General features: G+C 39.3%; 1 protein-coding gene across 2 annotated transcripts in view; it reads right to left on the bottom strand.

Moving 5' to 3' along the window:
• Positions 1-19,597, bottom strand: part of scamp1 (secretory carrier membrane protein 1) — a 65,197-nt gene that overhangs the window by 19,661 nt on the left and 25,939 nt on the right. For both annotated transcript variants that reach the window (XM_069938199.1, XM_069938207.1), the window contains exons 2-6: positions 13,386-13,463; positions 11,490-11,588; positions 10,176-10,284; positions 7,483-7,611; positions 4,641-4,800 (exon numbers count right to left, since the gene is read on the bottom strand). In XM_069938199.1, the coding sequence (XP_069794300.1) occupies positions 4,641-4,800; positions 7,483-7,611; positions 10,176-10,284; positions 11,490-11,588; positions 13,386-13,463 (575 nt within the window). The remainder of the gene's footprint in view (positions 1-4,640; positions 4,801-7,482; positions 7,612-10,175; positions 10,285-11,489; positions 11,589-13,385; positions 13,464-19,597) is intronic.

The following is a 19,597-nucleotide window of genomic DNA, read 5'->3' as shown; positions in this document are numbered from 1 at the left end:
TGCAATACGTTAAAGTAAGGTAACCACAAGCACTGTTGATTTTTCCAATAAACTTTGATAATTCTTCTAAGGTGAATTCTTTGTAGCCTCCTTGGTCAATCACTTCTTTCAATTCAGTCGGAAAACTTTGGGAGAGAGCAGGGCAGTGGGATCAGTAAGGGGACTGAAACAGCACTGTCGGGAGAGCTGGGCAGTGTTAGGAATGATAAAGGGCTGTGGGGAGAGCAGAGCAGCAGGATCAGTGTGGAGACTGGTACAGCGCTGTCGGTGTTACACAAGGTATACCTGTATTATTTTTCAACTTTTGATTTTTTTTGACTTATGATGGGTATGCCGAAACACAACTGATGTTTAAGGCCTGAGCCCTTCTTCAAGGTATCATTTCGTTGCGCACCTTCACTCTGTCTGCTGCAACAGCAAGGATCTCTCAGTGGCCAACCATTTGAATTTCAGACACCATGCCACACTGACGTCTGTCCATGTATAGCTTCATATACTGTCAAATTGAGGCCCCTCACAAATTGCAGGAACGACACTTTAGATTCCCTTTTGGCTGTCTCCAACCAGACAGCATCAATATTGACTTGTCCAATTTCTGTTAACTCCCTCCCCGCGGTCTCTTTTTTCTACCCCTCATTCTCCCTTCTATTAGTTCCCTTCCCCTTCGCTTCCTTCTCCTATCAGAGAGCTATTCTCCATACATCTCTGTCCACTACCCCCATCATTTCTCAGTTTCTTTCTCTTGTACCCTCCCAGATGTATCCAGCTACAACCTCTTACCTGTTAACTGTACTCCAGCCGCATCCCCCCACCTTTTTATTCAGGCATCTAATTGATTTTCCGTATTAGTGAAGAAGGGCACAGATCTGAAACGTCCTCTGCCTTTTACGCCCCATTGATGCTGAATGCAGTTTTTTTTTGCACTACCAATAAGTGATAATTCTGCCTCACCCAAAGGAAAAAGAACAGCAGGGTTGAATGTAATGTCATTTATGTATTCTGACAATCAATCTGAAATCCAAAATCTGAATCTGACCTAATGAGTTCCTCGAGCACTTACTTACCTTTTCTCTTCAAATAACTCGTTGCTATCCCCAATTCCACAACTCTTGAAGATGTTTGCGTTTCTGTAACTTAGACTCCTATCTTGAAAACTTTTTTTTAAATTAAGAATTTACATAAAACGAGGTTCATGGAGCACTACAGCCAAGAAACATGCTCTTTGGTCCATCTGGTCAGTGCTGAACTATTTTTCTGCCAAGTCCCATGGACCTCCACCCAGTTTATAGCCCTCCATATCTCTCCCATCCATGTCCTATCCTAATTTATTTTAAATATGAAAATCGAGTCAGCATTCACCACTTCAGCTGACAGTTCATTGTAAACTCTCAGTACCCTCTGCATGACGTTTCCCTCTAATGTTCCATTTAAACATTTCACCTTTCACCCTTAACCCATGTCCTCTCGTTCTTGCCTCACCTAACCTCAATGGAAAAAGCCTACTTGCATTTACTCTATCTATACCTCTCAATTTTATACACCTCTATCAAATCTCCTCCAATTCTTCTACACTCCATGGAATAAAATCCTAACCTGTTTAACCTTTCCTTGGAATTCAGTTCCTCAAGTCCCAGCAACAGCCTTGTAAACCTCTTCACTTAAGCAACAGAAAAACATCATCTTTCCTCCAATCCTCTGGTACTTCACCCAATTAAATATCTCTGCTAGAGTTGAGTTCCCGTAATTTCTGCACTAGCCTCCCTCAAGGTCAGAAGGAATTTCTCACCAGGCACAGGGGAATTCTCCATCTTTATTTGCCTCCTTCTCTTTAATCTGTATAGGTTCCACAACCTTGCTGCTTTCTTACCTCATTTCAAAAGACTGTCAGTTTTTTTTTAGTAAATACAGATGAAAAAAAAAGCCTTTTAATATCTTCCCCCATCTCTTTTGCCTCAAAATGTAGCTGACCACTCTGCTCTTCAAGAGGACTAAGTTTGTCACTTGCTATCCTTTTGCTCTCAATATCTCTAGAATTACCTAATTTGCTCCTTATTGACTATACCTGCTATACACCTCTTCTTAACCAGATCTTTAAAATCTCTCAAACACCAAAGTTTGCCGTGCCTGTTAACTTTGCCTTTAATTCTAACATGAACATGCAAACTCTATACTTTCAAATTTTCATCTTTGAAGGCCTCCTATTTACCAAGTACAGCCTTGCTCTAAAACAACCTGTCCCATTTCACACTCATCAAATCCTTTTCTACTTGCATCCCCTCTCAAGAATTCTATGGACTGGATCAAAGACATCTTTGGCCCAGGCAACCGGGAGGCAACATACCACCCAAGATTCTCATGGTCTGTCTCTTCCCCTGACTATTGCTCTCCTCGGCTTTATCCTTCCCTTCTGACCCACAGAGCCAGGGATCATCTGCCACCACCCCTGAAACAGTATCAATAAGAGTAATACTTGTATTTTAGGAGAATAACCACATGGGTTCCCTGCAATGACTGCCTATTCCCTTTCCCTCTCCTACTTGTTTCCTGTCTGCTTGGTTTGACTGGCTCCCAGGTGCGACAGCCTTCCTGTAACTCTTGTCTATCATCCCTCTGCCTCCTGAATGATCCAGAATTCATCCAGCTTCAGTTCCCTCTGTGCTCTGTGAGGAGCTGCAGCTGGATGCAATGCAATTCTTGTGGGTATACTCTTCAGGAACACATGGGTTGTCCCAGATTTCCAACATACTGCAAGAGCAGCATACTACTGCCTGGCTGCCATTCTCAATGCTCAGATTGTACAAGAAGAAAAGACCTCACCTGTGCCTTCTGACTATTTTTTCCTTTAGGGTCTCTGTCACCTAAACCATTTCCTCAGCATCTCAAGCCAAAGCCTCCAAGTCCCACTCTTACACTGACTGCTCCACTTGAGCCCCCTTTCTTTTTATTGGCTACAATTAATGAACCAATCTCACACTAAGCACCTACCTTTAATCTGTGCTTTTAAATGCTCCCGCTCTGGCTTCAAATCTTGCCACTGCTAAAATAGAAACTCACAAGCACCTACCTTTACCAGTGCTTTTAAAAGCTCCCACTCTCGCTTCAAGTCTCGCCTCTGCTAAAACAGAAATTTCTTAACTCATGGAAATACAACATGTCCTCATTATTAAATCTTTACAGCTTTATCGGGTGAAGTATTGTATCCTGTTCAAGACTCAACCACCTTTCTAAAATTGATAAACATACTTCAGAATTAGTCTGATTAAACCTCAAAACAAATGAAAAGCTGCCCATCCTCACTTTTGAATTGAAAATTACCTTGAAATGAAGTATTTTATGCCAAAAGACTTGATGGCTTTTGTACATGTGCACTAATCAATTTGTGCATGTAGATACAAAAATGTATTTGCACAATTTCACACCCTAGTTTTTCGCTATTTGGGAAATGTTTTACATCCAAAATATATCCCCTCATTTTTCAACCACTGAGCTGCATCTGTCAGAATTTTATCAATTTATTATCTACAGTTACAGTAATCTACTCTTTTTTTGCACCATTGACCATCTCCAGCAATATACACACACAGAATTGTACTCTTTCAATTTATAACTGAGGAACTCAGCAGATTGAGCGGCATCAGTGGGAGAAATAAATAATTATCAATGTTGTAAGATCTTCCAGCAGATTGTTTGTTGTTCCCAATTCCAGCACCTGTAGCCTCTTATGAGTCTATAATTACGATGTTTAAAACTAGGGGTCTAATTCTGATAACTCAGGAATTAAGGCTTTTTTTTTTAAAAAGAAAGATGGTAAAAAGATGAATTTAAGAGCTCTACATTTAAACATATGAAATATCTAAAAGAAATAGAGCACATGTAGGAATAAACAGATCTGAACTGACACATAGTTACAAGCAGATCAAAGATGGGAACTCAATTCTCACATATTATTGATGTGTAGGAAAACATGCAAGAAAGAAAAAGCGTGAGATATCTTTATTAATAAGAGTTGAAATAAGTACAACTGTGAAGGATCATTTAAATTTAGATGTAGGATCTATTTCATGTTGGCAAAACAAGAAATAATGCATAGGCTTCCCAAAAGTAGCCTTGCTGCTGAATAGAGTGTAAATCAGGAAATGATGGGGGCATGTAAAAAAAAAAAGTGCATTCAACTGAATCATAAAAATTATGTGATTATTATGTTTAAAACAGTATTTGGAGAATATACTAAAGAAAATAACCAAATTAGCATTATTTCAGAATATTTACTAAAGTAAAATTACAATTTCCAGAATTAATATGCAGTAAAATCCCTGTTATCTGGAATTCAAGCAACTGACAGCCTCAATCAACTGAGAGAAAAATTTGCAGAAAAAACTGAAAAATTTAAATTGGCGCCCCCTAGTGGTTAGTTTGCTAATCACGCAACACACAATATCAAGCATCCTGAAAATCAACTTATCTGGGATCTACCAATCCTCATAGGTGCCCGACACTAGGGGTTTTACTGTACAACTACCACTTGTGGGATGTGGGATGTGCTTGCAAATTGAGTTTCTTTAAGCCCTTTAAATTGCTACAGTCACACATTTGCTAATTTCAGTACAAATGCAACAAGTCAAAAAGGTCATTTTACTAACCTGAAAGCCTTGTAGAGTGGTCTGTACCAACAAACAAATGAACAGGGAGTGAAAAGCAAGAACCAGAGAATGGACAGGCCAAAGTCCACACCTCGATAGCTATCAACACAGAACCAGGCAAGGCAACCAAATATATTTACCAGAAGTGTAACTGCATGAACTGCAGGGTGAAAAGAAAAAAAAGTCTTAAAATTAATATTGAAATGTTTAGAAGTACACAAAAGAATTTGATGAGTGTTGCAATTGCTGTAACAAAAAATTGAAACCTTCATATTTACCATACGCTGTTAACAAATCAAAGTTACTTACATTTCTGGCTCATGGAGCTCAATGTGAAAATGTGAAATTGTACACCTTGGCAGGAACTTTTTAAAAGCATATTATCTAAATGATGGTAGATTTACAGAGCAGAAGGGCAGAGGGATCTGGGTGTCCTTGGACTTATTCTGCAAAAGGCTGATATGCAGCTACAGCAGAAATCAGGAAGGCCAAACTCAAATGTTATTGCTGATCACTTGGAGAATGGAATACAAAAGGTAGGTTATGCTCTTATGAAAGGTGCTGATGAGACATCAGGAGATATGTTTATAGGATTGGTTTCACTTTTTAATGATAGATGCTAATGCATTAGAAGCAATTTAAGGGTGATTTACTAAGCTAATATCTGAAACAAGTAGTCTTAATAAGAAAGGTTGAAGAAATTAAGCTGGAGTTTACTAGAGTGATTATGGGCTTGATGGAAACATTCAATATCTTGACACAAGACCATAAGATAAAGGAGCAGAAAAGGTTATTCAGCTCAGCGAGTCCACTCCACCATTCCATAAGCTGATCTATTCTCCCACTCAGTCCCTCTCCCCTGCCTTCTTCCCATAACCTTTGATTCATGACTATTCAGCTACCCGACATGCATGGAGCAGATTGGATGCGAGTTGAAAGGGGTGCAGAGGAATTTCATCAAGATATTGCTGGGACTGGAGGTCTTGAGTTATAGGGAGAAATTAGATAGACTGGGTCTTTATTCCCTACTACAGAGAAGATTGAAGGGTCACCTTAAAGAGGTTTGTAAGATAATGAGGGGCAGGGATAAAGTGAATGTTCAATTTTATTCCCAGGGTAGAAAATTCTAGAACTAGAGGACATAGATTCAAGATGAGAGGGGAGAGTTTTAAGAGGAACCTGAGGGGTAACCTTTTTAAAATCAAAGAGGGTAGTCTGCCAGAGGAAGCAACAGAAGCAGATCAAATATAAGGGTGCCCTATCTATCTATCTATTTATTTATACACAGAGATCCCAAAATACTGCTGTAAAGAAAGCCCATCATTAAGCCGGCTTTGGTTGTTTGCAATGCCTGGCCAATTTGTCATTTTACACAGCAAGCTGGCATTCCAGGAGCAAAAGAGGCGGGACGTGTAACACAACAACGTCAGCATCTAGTATGACGTATAACATATAGTATTTGACAGCATACAAGACCCACTTTTTTCCCCCCAAAATATCCCCCGGTCTTGTATGCGAAGTTAAAATTAGAGTGATAATGGTGAGTAATGCTGAAAGTGATCATCGTTGCTGTGTGGATTACTGGTATCACAGCCATTTATCATCGAGGGCTGGTCGCAGGCTGTCGGGAGACTCTCCTGGCAGCCCACTCTACCTCCCCCCCCCCCACCACCTGGAAACAGAAGGGCCACCAGGAGAAAGTGAGCAGCAGAACCAGCGTGGGGATCGACAGCGGCAGTTTGTTTTTATAAAATTTTTTCTGCTATAGCTAAGCTGGGTTTTTTTCTTGTAAATTACAGAAAACACAGCATTCTTTCCTGTTCTGGTCCTGGGCTGTCAGCTTGACCCTTTTTACATAGATATCGCTTCAGATCTGTGACTACCTCTGCTGCTGGCTTAAAGGCAGGACTGCAATGGCACCCCCCCCTCCCCCCACCCACCCCCGCCATTCAGTGTTCCTAACTTTCACACAGAAGGCATGGTGCAATAAAGGCACATATTTCCCTGCATTGCAGTGGGCTGCGTAAAAGGGTCTATGGACTAATGGGACAAACTCACTTGGTCAGCATTCACAAGTTGGGCCAAAGGGCCTGTTCTGTGCTGTATAATTTTTTTTTATATAATAAAGGATGCCCTTCCAAAGACATGGTAAGGTAGATGTTTAGGTTAATGTGGAGACTTGATAAGAATGAGGTAAAAGGCTATCGTGAGTACTCAGGAATGTGCAGATGAGATTTAGAGAGAGAAAAAAAAATCAGGCCAACGATGATCCCCTAAAATGGCAGAGAAGCTTGAGGGACCAAATGGCTAACTCCAGCACCTAATGTGCATGTCCACCTAACAAACAGCACAGAATCTACTTAGTCTTCTTATTCACTGCAATTATCTGAATGTTTAAAAACTAATGGACATTCAAATAAATGGCTTTTTTGAAGTTAACCCTCTTAAAATTTCATTGACAATTATGCAGACCTTCTATGTATTATGCAGACTTTTTATATATTAAATTATGTATTAATATATTATATTATAATATATATTATATTAATATAATATAATGTATTAAATACTAACTTTAAAAAAAGTATTATTTCTATATTCAATCATCAATTTGCAATTTGGAAAAACAAACTGATTTTATAGTTGATTCTGCAAATGGTTAAAGGTTACGAATACTCAGAAAATTGCAATCATAGTAAATTTACTGAGAACATACAAAACTGATTACCATGAACCAACAGTAAACTCAGCTCTCTTCATGAGAATAAATTATTTTGCAGACTACAAATCAATACATTATAAATATCAAACATTAATGAAGTAGACAGCAGAATTTACATACACATCCATAAATAGTAGAGCATCTTGACTGTCTTTTGAAATTCAACAGGGATATCTACTGAGAGGTCTTGATAGAAACATGGTCCCACAGGACATCGCTCAGGAAGTGGAGGCCAATTGTTCTTCCGAGCTGAAAAGAAAGCAATTATGTTCTTGTTATGTCCACTTCAGTAGATCAACTTAAATAAGAAATAATAAAACACCACCATTTTTATCTTGAGCACTGATAAACCTTTTTTCCCCATTGTACTCCCAATAGTTCTGCCAACTATCATGAAAACACAGAAAGCAAATGTTTGCCCTATTGCGAAGATTTGATATTCATCTACATTTTTCTTAACCTTTGAAAATAAATTAAGATTTGCTAAAACTGATAATATCTTACAAACTAATTTATTATTCTTGTAAGAATTATCTTGGCCACCTTATTGACATTAAACAGAAGCTTTCAGATAATAGGCAGGAATAACTATAATTCTTTGGGTGCGATATTAAATTCACAATTGGACAGGATTTAACCACCAAAACTGAAATGATCCTTTTTCAATATTTTTATTAACATTGAAATTTCACATCCAAAAATCAGAGAACATACACATCCATGTTAAAATTCAAAAAGATACATTTCACTTCAATCATATCATTTCATCCAAGGTACTCCACATTTTAATCAGATATTGCCACATTTTAATCAAACAAATTATATTGTATTTATATTATTTTATTTTAAATTAAAAATTAAATCTAAACCCACCACGAAGAAATAAACTGTTTGACCAAAAAAAGACAAAATTCTTATCAATTACCTCATTAATCAAAGATTATAAAAGTAATTCTAAATAGGGTCCCTACAGTGTTTGAAAATTTAAATTGGAAATTGAACATCTAATCTTCTCTAAATTAAAATATGACATAATGTCACAAAGCCATTAAGCATGATTAGGCGAGGTAACATCTCTCCATCTGAGCAACACCGCCCGCCTGGTCATAAGAGAAATAAAAGCTGTAAGATATTAATGTTATGTAACTCTCTCCAACAATACCAAATAAATCAGTTAAGGGATAAAACTGAAATTATCATTTACATAAAATTATAGGAGAAACTCAGCAAATCAAGCAGCACCCTTGATGTTGCAAAGATACAAACATATAACCAACATTTTGTGGCCTGAGCCCTCTATCGAAGTATGAACAAAATTCAGGCACATGTCTGAATAAAATGATGGGAGGTTGGGCAGGGGTAGCAGCAAAGACCCATAGGCAAGATGTCAGAGCTATCCCCTCCCCTATCACTTTTCAGCTTTCTACTCAAGTACCCTCCCTCCCATTATCCACCTATGACCTCTTGCAAGTGACCCTGTACTCATTCCCCCGCCACCACCATCGCCAACACCCCGCCCCCACTTTATTCAGACACCTGTATACACTTTGCTCATACCTTCAATGGAGGGTTCAGGCCTGAAACTTTGGTTATGTACCTTTATCTTTGCAAGTTTGCAACAGGAATTGGACTGTGTAGAAGAGTGGGCTGAAAGGTGGCAGATGGAGTTTAATGCTGAGAAGTGTGAAGTGCTTCACTTTGGTAGGAATAATCAAAACAGGACATACATAGTAAATGGGAGGGCATTGAAGAATGCAGTGGAGCAGAAAGATCTAGGAATAATGGTTCACCATTCCCTGAAGGTAGAATCTCACGTAGATTGGGTGGTGAAGAAGGCTTTTGGTATGATGGCCTTTATAAATCAAATCATAGAATACAGGAGTTGGGAGGTGATGTTGAGACTATTCAGGGCATTGGTGAGGCCAAATTTGGAATACTGTGTGCAGTTCTGGTCCCCAAATTATAGGAAGGATATCAACAAGGTAGAGAGAGTGCAGAAGATTTAAGAAAATGTTTCCTGGGTTTCAGAATCTAGATTACAAAGAAAGATTCCTTGGAGTGTAGAAGGTAGAAGGGGGAGATTTGAAAGAGGTGTTTAAGATTATGGGGGAGATAGATAGAGTTAATGTGGATAGGTTTTTTCCCCTTGAGGGTAGGAGAGATTGAAACAGGAGTCATGAGTTTAGGGGCAAAAGTTCAGAAGTTACATGAGGGGGAACTTCTTCACTCAGAGAGAGTAGTGGCTGTATGGAATGAGCCTCCTGGAGAAGTAGAGGCAGCATGGTCCATTTTTTCATTTAAGGAAAACTTGGATAGGTAAATGGATGGGAGGGGAATGGAGGGTTTGGGCAGGGTGCAGGTAGGTGGGACTGAAGGAGCTTACTTGGTTCGGTGAGGACTAGAAGGGTCGAGATGGCCTGTTTCCGTGCTGTCATTATTTTATGGTTATATAAAGAATGCTGCATGACTTGTTGAGTTTCTCCAGTAATTTTATATAAACTACAATCACACCATCTGCAGACTTTCTTGTTTAACTGAAATTATCATTATACAAGGTTATGTTTATACAAGGTTTATATATATCTAAATTTATTTTAGCTATGGAAAATAGGAATCATTTTGTTTTCAGCTCACAAATGAATGGGGCACCATCACTGCGAGATTACAGTGTTCCATAACTCACAATCTGAAAATAATTACCATAAAATTTGTTGACTCTTAACTGATTTGTTAACTATGTTGGAGTGAGCTACAAAGTCAGATCTAGTAAAATAATAAAGTGCCCAAGTCCAATGGAAAATGTGTCAACATACTATCATAGCTGAGACTTTTCATCTCCCGCTCCCGCCGATCAAGTTCTGCTGCTTTTTGCTCTAGTTCTTCCTGACGTCTCAACAACTCAGCCTGGGCTGCAGCAGTTCCCTAATACAAAGAATATACAAGCTCATTTCCAATTTTAGAAGGTAAATACTACAGTAAGATTAATTAACAATTCACCAGATTTACGTACATCCTAAGGCTGCACTTCAATTTTTGGGGCCTTTTTTAAATGAAAGGGTATTGAAACGCTGTGTGGTTGGAAGAGGGATACAGTAGTGCAACCTTATAAAGTACAGCAACAACACTCCCAAATTCCTCTGCAAAGATGGAGGCTTTAAGGTGCAAATAAAAAAAGAGAAAAGAGAGACCAAGAATTTTTAGTTGGCAGAATAACAGCTAAAGAAATGGTAATAATGGTGGAGTAATAAAGTATAGGAATGATCAGAAGGCCAGAAGTTAGAGGAGCATAGATAGTCAAGGTTATGGGGCTGCAAGAGATGAATGATTAAAATTATGGCTTAAATTAGTCCCAATTCAGATAACTATGCAAAGAGTCTTTGGGTGAACAGCAAATCAGGATACAAGAAATTAAGTTTTGGAACAAGAAGAAAGAGCCTGACCATCAACACATTGAAATAGACACGTCCAAGGTTATTGTTTACAATGAGCAAAGGCAAAAGGCAGAATTCAGCAATGTTCATAAGTTCTTCCCTGGTTCCCAACAAGTCCACGCTGACCATCAAAAACCTATTTACAGTCATTCTACTTTATTCTCCCTACATTCATTTCAACTCTTCCTCGATATGTCACTCATCTAAGGATAATTTACATTGCCCAGTTAATCGATCTGCCTTTGGGATAAAGGAAGAAATGAAGAGTGCTCAGAGGAAACCCAGGCAATAACAGCTCTGGGGATCAGGAATGAAGAAGACAGAAAGAAAAAGAAAAAAAATCACTGAAACTCTGAGGCACCAGTGCTACTCAGTGTGCCAATGTGTCATGTTTCAGGTGTTTTCAGTGTCAATACAGTTTGGTGGTTTAAAGTGGTTGGGGTGTATCATGTTTGAAGTAACCAATAGAAATTACTTCTTAATTTTCTATTCATCGAGATTGGTAGAAATTTTTTTTAAAGCCACTAACAAAGGAGATATCCATCATCTACTCCAAAAGATACTGGCATGCTGGCAAGACACAAAACCACTAAAACAGAATATTTTACTCCAAAATACTCTAAAAACAGTAGTCAGGATTCTTTCCTGACAAAGTAGATAGCATGAAAAATTAAATACTAGTGACTTTAAACTTGCCTGTGTATGTGGAGCATATGTGGGAGGCTCTTCTGTTGGCTTCATAATAGCTGGCTGTGTACTAGGCATTGAAGGCTTTTCAGTATTTCCTGATGGTGCCTGCAAAAGTAAACAGTTTATTATTGGAGAAAAACAGAATTAGAAACCAAACCCTGTCATGTCATTGTGATACAAGCATCACTGTAGTTTTACAATTGAAAACTTGCAAATCTTGAAGAACCACAAGGAACATTTGAAATAATCATGGAGGTGGGATATTTAAATACTGGAGATTGGATAGTCTTGATAAAGGCAAACATACAGAAATGCTGGAGGAAACTCAGCAAGTCTTGCAGCATCCGTAGGAGGTAAAGATACACAAATGATGTTTCAGGCCTGAGCCCTTCTTCAAGCCATTAATGACTCAGACCCAAAATGTTGAAATAACATTTTATTTTTAGTCTAACCTGCTGAGTTCCTCTCGCAATTCTTAGTGTGCTCCAGGTTTTAGCAACTACAGCTTATGTGTTTCGATGTTTAAGTTATAATTCCTAATAAAGAACACTGAGTGACTTCCTGAGTAATGGGTAAACCTACAATTGCATATTGTATATGTTTTCTGGTTTAACTCAGAGAAAATATTTTCCTACAGATGTGATATTAAAGGTGCCAAACTAAGCAAGTAGCATAGACTTCTACCCCAAAGGAGTAATTAAAATATACAAGAACAAGGATATTATAGTAACATCTATAGCTGCGTTTAAAAACAGACAAGTTTTAAAAGTTGTTTATAATCTAAAATTTTATGACTTATAACAGATAATCAAGATGCAAAGATAAATGCTAAACCAAAAAAAAGAAAAGCCCACAGTTAGTATGCTGTGTCTAACTGTGGACACAACAATTTTAAGAAAATTCCAGATTTCCCAAAATGGGTTCGTAGATACGGGACTTCTACTGGTTCACGTTATGGGGAGATTTCAAGCGGAGTTCAAAAATCACATTTGGTTTTTCAGAAGTAGAACACAAAAGTCTGCAGATAACTTGAGTGAAGTAAAAACACAATCCTGGAGAACTCAGCAGGTCAAACAGCATGCTTCATAATAGCAAAGATAAAGGACCAACAAGATATCTTGACGAAGGGCTCAGGCCTGAAATGTTGGTTCTGTATCTTTATATTTGTTATATAATGTACTGTTTAACCTGCTGAATCCCTCCAACAGATTTTTCTTTCAGCATCTGCAGTCTCATATCTCCATTAAAAACATTTGGGATGTGATGTTACAACTTCACAAGACATTGGTGAAATTGCACCTGGGAGTATTGTGCACAGTTCTGGTCACATAACAATAGAAAATAGATCACTGGAACCCATCAGCTGGAAAGGATGCACAGAGGCTCATGAGAATATTACAAAGATTGGTGAACTGGAGGTTGTGGAGGAACCTTGAAGGCTTTCAAAATAATGAGGGGCTATATAAGGATAAATAGTCAGTCTTTTTCCAGGGTAGGAAGATCTAAAATGAGAGGGCATAGGTTTAAGGTGAGAGAGTGACTTGCCTTCAAAGACAGAGGGGACTGCAGATGCTGAAATCTGAAGCTAAATACAAGCTGCTGCAGGAACTCAGTAGGGTTAAGGAGTGGGAGAAAAAGAATGGTCAATGTTTTGGCCTGAAATATCATCCATTCTTTTCCTCCCACTGATGCTGCTTGTCCTGCTGAGTTCCTCCGGCAGATTGTATTGGACTAGGCATTACTCAGATAGTTTAATGTTGGTTGCACCTGGTCAATACATTATCATTTACTTCAATAAAACTCCTCTGACATTGATGACGTTTAATTAATTAGTAGTTACATTTAGTAGGTACTGTTCTCATCCTCAGAGATGCATATAAAAGCAATTTAAAGTTTTCATACTTTTCTCCCATCTGTGAAAGGATTGTATTCCTCTAATGCTGGCGGTGGATTTTGCGTCACTTGTGTAACTGATGGATCCTAGAATAGAAAATAATAATAATTACAGTATTTTTATATTTTGAATATTCAACTACAAATCACAACTTGATTTATACGTTGTCTTCCTCGGAAATGCCTTCCAAATCTTTCTCCAATGGCCGCTAAACAATTTTATTTTAATAAACACAACGGAATGTGAATGACTACAAACACTAAATGAGTGAGAATAAATAGACCAAATTATTTATCAGATTAGTACGGCCGTTGGGCAAGGAAATGGAATGGGAAAGGGTGAATGAGATGAGGAAAAGATACGCAAAAGCAAATCAGAAGTTGGAAAGGATAGAAGGAAGTGAAGAACTTTGATCAGGAGCCAAAATTTTTAGTTTGAGTATGCAAACTAAATTGCCATAATCAATTTTTAAAAATCCAGAACAGGTGTAACACAGTTTAACAATAAACATAGGACTAGCATGACTGCTGCAAATGTCAGCCAGAGTTTTGTAATCTGAGGCAGTAGATTTAAGATCCTGAGATTTAAATGCATAATCTATCCTAGATCAAGGGAGCTTAACTAGAGAAAGCAAAAACACAAAAAGAATAACATCCTCCTGTTCCCTGTGATTAAAGTTTAGCATTTGGCTGCCCTATCCCTTTCAAATTGACTTCCAACTTCTGCTCCTTTTTTCCATCCCAGCCTGCTAATGCTTCAACACAGTTGACTGAGTGGATAGCGCAACACCTTTACATCGGGATCTGGGTTTGAATCCTGCGTTGTCTGTAAGGAGTTTGTATATTCTCCCATGTCTGTGTAGGTTTGCTCTGGGGGCTCCAATTTCCTCCCACCGTTCGAAATGTACAGGGGGCGTAAGTTAATTTAGTGAAAATTGGGTGGCACAGACTAGTGGACCGAAATGGCCTGTTACCATGCTGTATGCCTACAGAATTTTTTTTTAAATTTACCCCATTCTCTATGGAGACAAACTTTCTAAGGGCATCTGCTGATAGTTTCCCAAGTTTTAGTAGAAAGAGAAACTTGTCCATGAACTATTCTTTGCAGACGATGCCGCTTTAGTTGCCCATTCAGAGCCAGCTCTTCAGCGCTTGATGTCCTGTTTTGCGGAAACTGCCAAAATGTTTGGCCTGGAAGTCAGCCTGAAGAAAACTGAGGTCCTCCATCAGCCAGCTCCCCACTATGACTACCAGCCCCCCCACATCTCCATCGGGCACACAAAACTCAAAACGGTCAACCAGTTTACCTATCTCGGCTGCACCATTTCATCAGATGCAAGGATCGACAACGAGATAGACAACAGACTCGCCAAGGCAAAAAGCGCCTTTGGAAGACTACACAAAAGAGTCTGGAAAAACAACCAACTGAAAAACCTCACAAAGATAAGCGTATACAGAGCCGTTGTTATACCCACACTCCTGTTCGGCTCCGAATCATGGGTCCTCTACCGGCATCACCTACGGCTCCTAGAATGCTTCCACCAGCTTTGTCTCCGCTCCATCCTCAACATTCATTGGAGCGCTTTCATCCCTAACGTCGAAGTACTCGAGATGGCAGAGGTTGACAGCATCGAGTCCACGATGCTGAAGATCCAGCTGCGCTGGGTGGGTCACGTCTCCAGAATGGAGGACAATCGCCTTCCCACGATCGTGTTATATGGCGAGCTCTCCACTGGCCACTGTGACAGAGGTGCACCAAAGAAGAGGTACAAGGACTGCCTAAAGAAATCTCTTGGTGCCTGCCACATTGACCACCGCCAGTGGGCTGATATCGCCTCAAACCGTACATCTTGGCGCCTCACAGTTCGGCGGGCAGCAACCTCCTTTGAAGAAGACCGCAGAGCCCACCTCACTGACAAAAGGCAAAGGAGAAAAACCCAACACCCAACCCCAACCAACCAATTTTTCCCTGCAACCGCTGCAACTGTGTCTGCCTGTCCCGCAGCGGACTTGTCAGCCACAAACGAGCCTGCAGCTGATGTGGACATTTTACCCCCTCCATAAATCTTCGTCCGCGAAGCCAAGCCAAAGAAGAAGAAAAAAGAAAGAATCACAACAAGTTACAAACAAGTGCTCCTTTTCTTCATTTCTCCAAAGGCAGCATTAGTACATCAATCATAAAATTCACCATCAACTTCAAAAGTCTACTTTTCCTGAGGTGTCTACTGAGATACAATAAGTGGACCAGTTTTTCCAAGGTTACAGTGTGAATCTCCATTGTCAGAATGCAGTATTAAACAAAGAAGGCTGGTTGAGAACCTTTAGTTTTGGTTACAGAATTCAGGGCCCATCCTCTCAGGTACTTCAATTGTGTCCTCATATCTCCTGCATTATCAATTCGAGTTATCTTTTCTTAAATAGTGTACAGGGATGGTGATAATAGCGAGGAATATTTAAGTAGGAAACCACTGAAAGAAATAAAGAAGAAAAAAAAAAGATGTAGACGTTCTTGCCATTATCTTCCAAACATCTATAGCTTCACTGGTAGGTGTCCCAAAGAAACCCAAAACTGCAAACAAAAATGGTAACCAAGTAAATCTACAGATACTGGCTCTGGTGCAGAACATAAAAGTACTGAAGAAACTCAGCAGATAATGCAGCATCCATAGGTTCACGTTTCAGGCCAGAGTCCTTCTTCAGGAATGTCGAAAATCAGGCAGACACCTGAATAAGAAGGTCGGGGTTGGGTGAGGAAGGAGTACAGGCTAACAGACAAGAGCTAATATATAGGTGGATACAAGTGAGAAGGTGGAAGTTAAAGTGATATGGGAGAGAGCAGAGAACTAAGAAGGATAGCTGTCAAATAGAATGAAGGGGATGGGGAGCTGGAGGCAAGGGGACAGAGGGGTGAGGGAAAGAGAGACCAACTGCGAATGGCTTACAGAAACTGGAGAAGTTGATATTGATGCTCTCTGGTTGGAGACAACAAGACAGAATGGATGGTGTTGTAACTCCAATTTGCGGGTGGCCTCAATTTGGCAGTATATTAGGCCATTGACAGTCATCGATATGGCAGTGATGTGTGGAATTAAAGTGGTTGGACAATGGGAGGTATTGCAGAAGTCACCCAGACTTTGAAGTACTGTGTGCAGATCTGGTCAATTGGAAGGGATGCAAAGGAGATTCACTAGGATGTTGCTGGGTCTGCAGAGCTTGAGTTAGAAGAAGAGTTTGGATAAGTTGAGTCTTTATTCACTATTGCATAGTATGTTGGGGGTAGAGATGAACTTAAAACAGCGCCAGCGATCAGGACCAGGGGTCGTATCCTGCACTGTCTGTAAGGAGTTTGTATGTTCTCTCAGTGTCTGTGTGGGTTCTCTCCAGGGGCCCCACCGCATGGGGAGAATACACGCACTCCTTACATCCAGTTGGATACATAAAGTGAAAATACACTGCCACATTTATATTTATTATACTGTTTGAAAAATTAGCAAATTGATAATTTATAGATTTAATTTACCACCTTTTGAAAGCTTTTTTGCTGTTATAACTGTAATAATAAACATCTTGGCCAGAAAACACAATTCACAATATTGTACGGGATGAAACAGTCAAAACAAACTGCAATGTTGCAAATAAGATTGCAAATAGTTATCAATACTCTGCTCCATTTGTCTCCAATATGATTTGAAATGTATTTAACCTGCAAGTCCTTATCAAAATGGACAGGATTAGCCTTGTTATAAAATTGAATGGTTCATAATGGCAGAAAAGAATTGAGTTACAAGGAGAGCCTGGAAAGGGTTGGTACTTTTCTTCCTGGAGCATAGGAGGTTGAGATGACCTTACTGGAGATGTAGAAAATAACGAAGAGCATAGATAAGGTAAGTAGTCGATCCTCCTCTTTCCTCCCCCCCCCCCCCCCACACACACTACCCATGTTCTAGAGAACAGATTTAAAAGGGACCTGAAGGGCAAGTTTTCCACTCACAGGGTAGTAGGTTTGTGGATTCTGTTACAATTGCAACAGGTAGATGGACAGGAAAGGTTTAGAGGGGACATGGGATAAACATAGGTAAATGGGACTATTTCAGGTTGACAACTTGGTTGGCATGGATGAGTTGGATCAAAGTGCACACTTCAAACTTAAACTTGATACTTCCATGTTATAGAACTTTAACGCTATTTTATTGGTTGGTACACCAATGGTGCTCCACTTCAAAACAAGAGCAAAAATGGGCAAGATATAAATGAAAGTGAACAAAATGTATTAAATGGTGAAACTGAAACTAAAAAGAAAATGCCATTTAAAAATACATTTTCTGAATCACAACTTTGCGAAATTTCCACAATCTGAAAACTTCATTAATAAACATACTTCTAATATGCTTAAATTCCAAAGACTCAATGAATTGAAGGAAGAAATTCCTCTTTATCTGGAACTGTCTGGACTTAGGTTTAAAAGGAAATTGAATGGATATAAAAAGGAATATAGTAATAAGAGGGAAAGTAGGGAGAGTTGAGAAAAATATGCTCAAGGGAAATTTAGAAAGTTAAAGAGCAAATCATAGTGCACAGTAACAAAATGGGCAACAACTACAATTAGTAAGTATACAGAAGAATACATTTTCAATTATAGAAGGGAACATTGGTGAAAGCGAAATTTAAACAAAGCAAGTGAATCAATGTCAGAAGTGTGCTCTAATGGCAGAGTGAGCAAGTTTGTTAATTAAATCTTCCCAGATACTGAGCTTTCAAAAAAGGCAGTCAAAATGGAAAAAGTGGACAAGAAAGTCCTGATATACAGTAAATGAGAGTTTGGCAGGAAATTTGAATGATTTTAGTCCAGGAAATCACAACAGAATCATCTGAAGACAAATAGAAAAAATGCGGGCAGAAAATATTGGTTTGAATTTTAAACATTCGTGAAAATGCAGGGTATCGTACAAATTATGAAAATCAAAGTTATTGTCAGAGTACAACCCTGAGGTTTATTTTCCTGTGGGTCAGGCAGGATTTACACTTATCAGTAGTGCAAACTGTACAAGAGAAAGTTCTGCAAAAGAAAAATGTAAACAAACGGATTTGCAAATGCAGTAAAAATAATATTTAGTAATAAATAATCTGCAAAGTAAGAGTCCTTAAATGAGTGTTGTTTAGGAGTCTGATGGTGGAGGGGTAGCAACTCTTCCTGAACCTGGTGGCACGAATCTTGCACAACTATACTTCTTTCCTGATGGTAGCACTCTACCCCCTTTCCCACTGGCACCTTGTTCCAGGAATTAAATGGTTAAGAGTCCAATGAAAAGGAAAACAAACAGCATGCTGGTATAAAATTACACTGGGGATTGACGGCCTCTGGCCTCTAGCCCTAGGTATAATCCCTGGCATCAGCTGACTCTGGCATGCTGATTAAACCAGTGGGAAAAGGACAACTTCCATCCATTCCATTCAAAGGTAGACTCTCTGACCCACAGGGTATTCAATGGAGAAACAGTGTCCCGGTTAAAGTTGGCCCAGTGGAAACAGCACAAACAGCTTCCTATCCCAGGAGACTGTACGGCCAATTAACTGGGATGCCAGTAGAAAAAGGGCTACAGTGTTCCATGCAGGATTTCTTGGATGGCGGGGAGAGTAATGCCTGTGATATTTTTGGCTGTGTCCATGACCTTTTGCAAGGGTTTACCAGGCTGTGATGTAGTCGGTCAGCACACTTTCCAGTATACATCTGTAGAAGTTTCCTAAGGTTTCCAATGTCATACAAAACCTCCACAAACTTCTGAGACAAATTTAGCAATTGAAAATAAATAATTTGCATATAGATTTGACAAATCAAATAAACACTAATGGTTTGGATGAATGTGAAACATAGAATATTACATCATAGTACAGGCCCTTCGGCCCTGGATATTGTGCTGACCAAAAACATACTAAACCCTTCCTCCCTCATAACCCTGTATTTTTGTTTATCCATGAGTCTCTTAAATGCCCCTAATGTTTCAGCCTGCACCACTACCCCAAGCAAGGGATTCCAGGCACCCACATCTCTGTAAAAAGCTTACCTCTGACATCTCTCCTAAACTTTTCTCCCTTCACAGATGTTGTCTTGCGTTTGCTTTTCCTGCTCTGGTAAAAAGGAGCTGATTGTCTATCCTCTCAGAATCTTGTAGACCTCTAAGTCACCTCATATCTCCTTCAGTCCAAAGAGAAAAGTCTAAGCT

This window comes from Narcine bancroftii, chromosome 1 (genome assembly GCF_036971445.1).
Source record: "Narcine bancroftii isolate sNarBan1 chromosome 1, sNarBan1.hap1, whole genome shotgun sequence".
In the NCBI taxonomy this organism is placed as follows: Eukaryota; Metazoa; Chordata; class Chondrichthyes; order Torpediniformes; family Narcinidae; genus Narcine; species Narcine bancroftii.
Note: the sequence above shows the minus strand (reverse complement) of the source record. Positions and strands in the feature narration are given on the sequence as shown.